The 8,279-nt window shown below is 30.5% G+C and overlaps 1 protein-coding gene across 1 annotated transcript; it reads right to left on the reverse strand.

Moving 5' to 3' along the window:
• Nucleotides 1-63: 63 nt before the first annotated feature.
• LOC137933567 (myb-like protein X) lies at nt 64-7,955 on the reverse strand. Its single transcript, XM_068777555.1, has 7 exons — nt 7,734-7,955; nt 7,412-7,643; nt 5,348-5,542; nt 5,056-5,121; nt 4,218-4,372; nt 4,034-4,142; nt 64-3,914 (listed from the first exon to the last, which is right to left on the reverse strand). Exons 1-7 carry the CDS (start codon nt 7,811-7,813, stop codon nt 309-311), a joined length of 4,443 nt encoding a protein of 1,480 aa, XP_068633656.1. The 5' UTR covers nt 7,814-7,955; the 3' UTR covers nt 64-308.
• Nucleotides 7,956-8,279: the final 324 nt, after the last annotated feature.

The raw sequence follows: 8,279 nt of genomic DNA on the forward strand, positions 1-8,279 counted from the left end.
AATGTATATTTACAGGTAACATTAAATATTATAATGATATTACATATTAAATTAAAACAAAAATTTAAATAAATATTTTACATTTTAATTATCAAATCTTGCCTTATAAACAGTGGTGGTATAGGCCTGTGACGTCATCCAAAAATTTATGCACACAAGACTCATTGTCCACCGCAACACGCCTATACCTCGCAGCGAATGCGCTCCTATTTAATTACTCCTCCATAAATCACAATCACTATCACTTACACTAACATATTTGGCCACAGGCCTATATGAGCTACAGTTTATTGAATTGGCCAAAACTTTCAACATAACTCTTCCTCGTTTTCACTATCGGAATTTGAAAAATTTTCCTCATTATCTTCTGGCCGAGGCCTCTTAATTAAAAGTCCTTGCTTTTGTAATTTCTCTAGTGCTTCCATGGCTCTTTTGGCGCCACTATTTTCTATCCTCTCTTCTACCTGTGCCGCTACTTTGGAACTGGTTTTTACAACTTTCAATCCCGAAATGTTTCCTATTCTATTTAAATTAGTGCTTCTGCACATTTCAGACTTAATTTGTGTGGATGTTACAACAGATTTACCTTTAATGTTTTTGACTTTGCTTGTACAGTCAGACTTGCTCTGTGTTGCAGAGAAATGCATTGTTGCTTCTCCATCTGGCTCAGTTTTGTGAGATGTTATTTCTGTAGAAAATTCTTTTGGTTTCTTAAAGCAAGTGAACTGTCCAGTTGACTCTGTAGAAGACCTTTTCATTGATTGTTGAGCCAGAGGTGAAATTTTTAAGGCTCTTCCTATTACTGGAGGTTGCTTTGCAGGTTTGGGACTACTACTAGCAACAGGTCTAGCAGAGCTACCTGTCCTAGTGGAACTGACGCCAGTCCGAACTGGAACTACTTGATTTGATGGTCGAATACTTGTATTATTAACAGAATTAGCATTTTTTATTTTTGTTCCTATGCTCGGCGCTGGATGTCTAACCGTCAAATTCTTTATGATTCTGTTTGGTTGATTAAAGTTAGCAATTTTTTGATGTTTAAAACTGGGAACAGTGCAAGTTTGGTTTGTACTTTTAACCTCTCGATTGACAGTTTGATTTACTGTTCTTATTGTTTTAGTTACAGTTGTTGTTATTTCCTCTATAACTGTTTGAGTTTGAAATGTTTTTACAGAAACTTCTTTATTTATAGTATTAAATTGATTGGTTGTGCTTTCAGCTTTGTCACCAATAGTAGATAATGTTGTTTGGTTTTCAGTTATGTTATATTTCGCAATATTTGATGAAATTGATTTTCCAAGTTCTTTATTACATGTACTACCAGAATCCATTGTTGAATGTTCTTCTTCACTGTTGGTATCATTGATTTTATTGGCATTCAATGACTTTATTGTAATTTCTCTATTAAATTTCTTAATATTGTCTATAGAAGACAGTTGACATTCATTTGATTGCAGATTAGATTTAATTGATTGACATGGCTTCTCTAAAGATTTGATTTTTATCTTGCTGTGTGAACTATTGTTTTCAACATCTGAAAATGATTCATTATTTTCTTCATCAATATGCTCATCGTCAGCATCACTGTCAGTGGCTGTCGGAGATTTTACCAAAATATTTTTGTCCAATTTTTTCTCATCTTCATCAGACCAGTAATCATTTTCGCTTAAGGCACTATCTGTTACTTCTGTAACTTTTACTTTGCCTATAGCATAATCTGAATCACTTCCACTATCATATCCATGCATGCCCACATTTTGAATTTTTATGTCATGGTTTTCTCTTGAATGTAAATTAGGAAGTAAATTTTTGGACTTTATAGTGATATGCTTACCAAGATTCTTCAATGTTGCTTGTAGATCTTCATTATTATGTTTAATTAATTTATTCACAGAATTGTTCATAATTTTTTCAGTTTGTTCGATGTTTTCATCTTCATCAGAAAATGGAGCATTCTGTTCTGGAAAATTCTCCTCGTCTTTATTATTTCTCTGTTTTATTAATCTTTGATTCTTAGATTTGACTATTGTATTTTTACCAAGATTTTGTAAACCCTCTTGTGATCTAGGAGCGGTGTTACTGTAAGTAATTTTATTGATATATTGTCTGGATGATTTAGGTGATTCATTGTCACTATTTGCATCTTGTTTGTCTTGGCTATCGCTATCAGAATCGTCTATGTTGAATATTTCTATTTCGTCATCATTTGATTTTTCTTGTTTAATAATCTTTTCAGTATAGTTCCCTTTTTGAGTACTTAACAAATGTGCTGAAGATTGAACTGTTTGCTGGTTTATCTGAAATTTTTTAGGAATGTGCTTTGCAGTGACATTTGTTAAACGTTTCAAAATTTCAGTATTTTTAGTGTTTATTTTATTACTTTCATCTAGCAAATTAGGTGCTAATTCATTGTCTAGTTTTCTAAAATTTTTTTTTATGATCTGGTGAGATGGACTTTCTTGGCGGTTTTTTGCTGACGATTCCTGTTGGTTATGTATTTTTAAATTGATTACCTTTTTACCAATAATATTTTTCGATAAGTTTTTGTTCAACAAATCTAAAGATTCTGGATCAGTCATATTTCCTGCTTCATCATTTTCATCACAAAATTTGTCTATGCTGTGGGGTGACAATACTCTGGATGCTACTGGTTTAATTGTAACGTGTTTACTAAAATTTTTTAAAGTGTTTAAGGTTCTAGGAATGGGTTCTTCTTCAATGTCTGATTTATTTAACTCCAATTCCAAACATTTTTCTTCATTATCGTCTTTTATATCTTCATTGTCCAATTCAAGTTGTGACTCTTTGAAGTTATCTTGACCCGTGTGATTTAAAGAGTTATCATTTCGAGAAGGTACAGAACTGAAATGATTAACCGACTTTACCGTTATAAGATGACTTAGATGTTTAATTACATCTAACGTATTATTAGGAACCTCTTGAGGCTTCTGTTGAACAGTGGTTTCAATATTTTCATTGTTTATTTCATTTCCTTCAATGGACTGTTGAGCCACATTAATGTTTTCTGACAAATTATTTCTTAATATTTTTGTTGTAGCAAGGTCTTCTTCAAAATCATTCAACGTTTGTCCTTCGACATGTTGATTTATAACATTTATACTAGAAGCTGCTTTTTCATTTTTATTCATGCACTCAGTGTCTAATTTGTCATCGATTGTTTTGTTTATAGATTCATTAAAACTGTTTTCTGTTGTTTCAGGGAGGCCTTTAATTTTACACCTACTCTCTTTAACATCGTCTCTTCTTACATCACTATCATTAGGGTCAGAGTCTTGCATATTTTCAGTAATATTAATTTTGTCATTTGGTTCAATATTTAAGTGTGTTTCTTGTACTAGATCTTTATTTTCTTGTGACACATCAATTGGTGTGTTTACTACCTTTTTTTCATTTGTGCTTAAGTCTACATTAGAATTATTAGTTGCAGTCTTTTTTACTACTTTAATCTGACTATTACTTTGATTCATTAGTTTTGATAACACTTCACTAGATGTGCTGATAGCATTTGGGTTTATACTAGTGGGTTTTGAAAAACTTGAGCTATGACATAATTTTAAAGGTGCCATTTTTTTTTCAGTTTTCCTTTTAATAATTATACCTTGTTTTTGTAATTTGTTTATTTCCGAAGGCAATGGCACCTTTTTTTGACAATTTTTTAAACCATGTTCTTTTTTAGGTTTCAGTTGTTTGGTGACCACACGGGTGGGAACTTCTTCTACACCTTGAAAGTTTAAACCTTCGCCAAAAACATCAGTATTCATGTTCAGAAATTCATCTAAAGTAATGGCCTTTTTGGATTTTTTGTGCTTTTTGTGTTTCTTTGACCTAACTTTCTCTGAATGTTCCACTTGTTCTTCAGGTTCTTTGGTCATGGTCAATTGTAAAAATTGATCCTGGAATAACAGTGAAATGTTAGAATTGTAACAGAGAAAATATAAACCCATAAAAGTATAATGTTCTTTGATAATTTATTGTGTTATTAATAATGTTCCTATATTAACTTAAAACTTACAATTCCCATTGAATTCAAATCTTCATTTTCTCCATCAATTGCAGAAGCTTCCAATTTCTCCATTAAAGGGGGTACAGTATCTAATGAAAATTCAATTATTTGTTTAAGCCTGAAAATATATAAACAAGAAGTTAAATAATTCATTAACAATTAGTAGATTTAATTATGTGTACTCTATACTTACATGTCATTTTCTTCACTGTATAAGTCATCCGATGAGTGGAAAGTGAGATGCACTTCATAAGCATCCAAATGATAAAATATGGCTTCACATAAAGGACATCTGAGTACATCCTCAGGGCTTTGATTTTCATCATTATGATCATCAGTCATGTGTTTCTGAAATAATTAGCAATTTTTTAAGTAAAATATTAAATAGGATTCTATTCCCATATTTCTCTTTGGTAGAACTGTTTCTAATTCGTTTTGATAGAACTAAAGGTTGAAAATATCTTTGTCTAATATGAATAAGTATAACATTATAAAAACAAGTTTTCGTGCCAAATAAGGAAAAATGTATCATTTGAAACCGATTTTTGAATTATATGACTAAGTGCAATGTCCCTAAGAATGACTTAAATGGTGCAACAAATTTCGACTCGGAAATTTTCAGTTTCATCAATATTAATGTTGGTTATAGACTAGACTCACACTGGTCAACTGGTTACAGATATCATAGCAACTTTTGGAAAATATCAAAGGTGAGAGTTTAGTTGTAGTAGAATGTTAATACATACACTAGCCTTAAGTTTGTACACTCACATTTACACTTTTATTGGTCTGTTAATATTTTTTTAGGTAATGTTAGATCACTAAATGCCTTTCACAAGTACCTGTTGCAGTTTTTTTTTAGATCAAAATTGATAAAATTACTAGACTAAAGATATATTATTAAATATAATTTCATGTTACATCAAAATAACATGCAATTTTAAGAGAATAGGTGATAAATTTTTTTACACTAATGTATTTAATTGCTTTATTATAGTAATATCACCTAATATTAGTATTTAAATACTTACATGTAAGTTAACTTTATTATCATACTCTTCACCACAAAATGGACAATAATATATTTGAACCAATTCCTGTAAATAAAATTAAAAATGTTACTTAATCATATTATTAGATAATGATAAATTTGCTAATATATCAGTATAAAAGAAATAATGTTGAGCAGTTATAAAAGAAAAAAATATGTATTTCAATTTCGAATAAAGCTATTTTTTTTTAATTAAAAGGCAAGTTTATAGGATAAAATTTCACATAATATATTTTAGCTGAAAATGTAATATCTAGAAAATATTAACTCACCTGACATAAAAATTTTACTTTTTTTGAGTATCCAACTGTAGGTATGTCTCTATCTTGCCTATGAAAAAACTTATTATGATATACCATAGCTGATGGAATAAAAAAATCAACATTGCAACAGTCACAGTGGAAGCAGTGGGTAGCTTCTGTTTTAATAGAATCATGACTTGTTTCCAAATGCTTGTTATACAGATGCTGAAATCATAAATTAAACATAGTGCATATGCTTTGTGGTAGAAAGGAAACAATCAGAACAATAACAAGACATAAGCTATTTATTTTGATGATGTCTTACAAACAAGTCTATGAAACATTGTAACATAATAAATACTAAGAAAAAAGGGGCACCAGTTTCTTTGTGGCATACCTATTACTTTATTCATTGTTATATCTATTTCAAAGAATTTAAGTAAGGGTAGTTGTGGATTCAATTAAAAACAAAAATCTTGTGAGCTTTGTTAGCCACACCCATTGTTTGCCTGAAGGCAGCTTTGGTCTTAGGCAATAGTGAAAACCTTGAGATACAACAAAACTACAATTATAATTGTTGTTTTGTCATAACTTTGGTATGAGTGTGGACTAAAGTGTACACAGCCTTACAGCTTTTACTTGCTGTGCGCTGCTTCACGCAGTGACACTGAGCATGTCTTACTCTTTAACACATTTGATGAGAGTGTTTTACATTACAAGCAGATATTACTTGTAACTTAATTAAAACAGTGATCATATTTTGGTGTACAACAGTGGCAGTATCTTTTTACACATATGGTGTGGACCAGGCACAGTGGCAATAAACCCTTTTGGGGCTTTTGGTTAGTTGCACTTTTCAGAAATATATACTTGTTTTGCATTTGTAATTGTACCTGCCAGGTTCAACTGAGTGTTTCCACGGGTGCAAGTGCCATGTTTGGTTATCTAATTATAAAACCTGCCAAACAATAATTGTGGAGTGTTCCTCGAAATCTGATTAACAAAGCTTTTTCTTTTGGATAGAGCGCTGTCTGCACTGAGAGAATAGCACTATTGCTAAATGAATACACATGAAAAGTCATTCTGATATGATGCATTACATTGACCTAATGTAATTATAACAAACTGTAATTGCAGAGATAGTTTAAAATTTCTTAGCTGACAACTGAAGTTGATGCTCGGCTGTGTCCTTTCACAGCAGTTAACTGTAGTTGACTTTCAGTTGTGGGTAAAATTTTATGGCCAAAAAGCACAATACCAAAGTAGTTAATGCATTCTTTCCAAGTCCAGACTAGCTAATGTAGGATCTTTATATTCCCACTGTAAACTGTTATCTTAATTAGGAGAGAATATGGGCTGTACAAAATCGTTATGCACAGCTGTAACCATGTTACATGTACTTCAAAGAAGGATTGAACCTACAACTATTGCCATGCAGTAAACCAATTCTGACTGAGGGCCGCTCCAAACCTCTGTTTTGTGAAAATGACATCTTTAAGTCATAAGGTATCGGTCATAATGAAATTGAGCCATCAAACTATTGTAACCAGTTAATGACTGGTTACCATATATATATATATATATATATATATATATATTCTGATAAATAAATATTAGCTTTTTAAACTGAAAGTTTCCTCAGCTGTACATTTTATCATTATTGTAAATTAAATTTCACTATGGTTGATCTTTAATATAAAATGTCAGTAAATCTAGTACTACTAACCAAATGATTTAATATTACTAAACAATAAATTGAAAAATAAGTACTATTGTATATAATAATATGTGTAATATTTAAAAAATAGTTAAAAACTTTGAAATTTATTTTAAAAAATAAAGAATATAGGAAAGCAGAGGCCAGAATCTTGTTAGTAGGGAAGTTAAGAAAATTAATATATGCAATGACTATAGAAACTGCAAGCGCTAGATGAACCTATTTGTTTGTTTATCATGTTTCGTCCATAAAATATTGTTTCTTACTACGAATATCAAATACATTCAAAATTAATATTTTTTACTGAGAGGCATAATAAGCTTTTGAAATTTACAAAAAATTGCATTTGGACTATAGTTTTAAATTAGCATATTTACCTTTAAAGTGAACAACTTGCCGCACCATGGACAAAAATACTTGGCGTCATGATCTGGATGCACTTTATGTTTATGCGTTATTGCTTTCGAGATTGTTGGAAACACTTCAGAACATACATCACACGAAACCATTTCGTTGTCGTCTTTTGATGTCTCACTGGACGTAGGAGATTCACTCTGGATGCGAACTTTAGCTTTTGCCGTTTGATTAAACTTTGGGTCGCCGTGTTTCCTATTGTAATAATAATATATATGTTTATAAATAATATATATATTTGACAGTAATTCGAAATAAGTACATGTAAAGTACATTGATAACAACCTAAAATGTATTTGTAGTGTTTCTTTATCTTCAAAACTTTCTTTGCAAAATATGCATGATAACTCTTGTAGAGAAGTCATAATGAAACCATTTATTTGTATGCCTATATTATTTCAGAATTCGTAGTTTAAGTATCGGTGCTTTACGTAAACCGTCCATATTCATCACACTTTTTTTAAGGTAAATGTTAAAATTCTACAATAACGAATATGGAATCGACAACAAGAGAACGCGATTCAGCCATTTAAAATTGTAGAGTATAATAAATACAATACTACATTATATTCTTGCAATATAAAAAAAATATTGGACTACTAAGTAGGCTGTTTTTGTCTATTAAAAATTATAATAAATTTAGGTAATGACATTGTTTTTCATGAAATTAATTTAAAGCAGTGTTATAATATACCATCTTTGTACACTAGAACTAAGAATTAAAAATAAATCTAAAAAATCTAACAGATGGCGTTCTTTTCCTTCTTGTTTAAAATATATTATTAAGTATATATATTGTGGTATTGTTTCTGAAGATGTTAATGATGTTAG

Source organism: Battus philenor, unplaced genomic scaffold, assembly GCF_028537555.1.
Source record: "Battus philenor isolate CCGP_79_NKW_IND1 unplaced genomic scaffold, ilBatPhil1.0.hap1 SCAF_13, whole genome shotgun sequence".
In the NCBI taxonomy this organism is placed as follows: Eukaryota; Metazoa; Arthropoda; class Insecta; order Lepidoptera; family Papilionidae; genus Battus; species Battus philenor.

What these genes read in the sequence shown, in the direction of transcription:
- LOC137933567 (XM_068777555.1), bottom strand. Translation starts at nt 7,813, where the DNA reads ATGACTTCTCTACAAGAGTTATCATGCATATTTTGCAAAGAAAGTTTT. An exon ending in GCAAGTTGTTCACTTTAAAG is followed by an intron (nt 5,543 to 7,411) that starts GTAAATATGCTA and finishes TTATGATTTCAG; the next exon opens with CATCTGTATAACAAGCATTT. An exon ending in ATTTGAATTCAATGGGAATT is followed by an intron (nt 3,915 to 4,033) that starts GTAAGTTTTAAG and finishes CTGTTATTCCAG; the next exon opens with GATCAATTTTTACAATTGAC.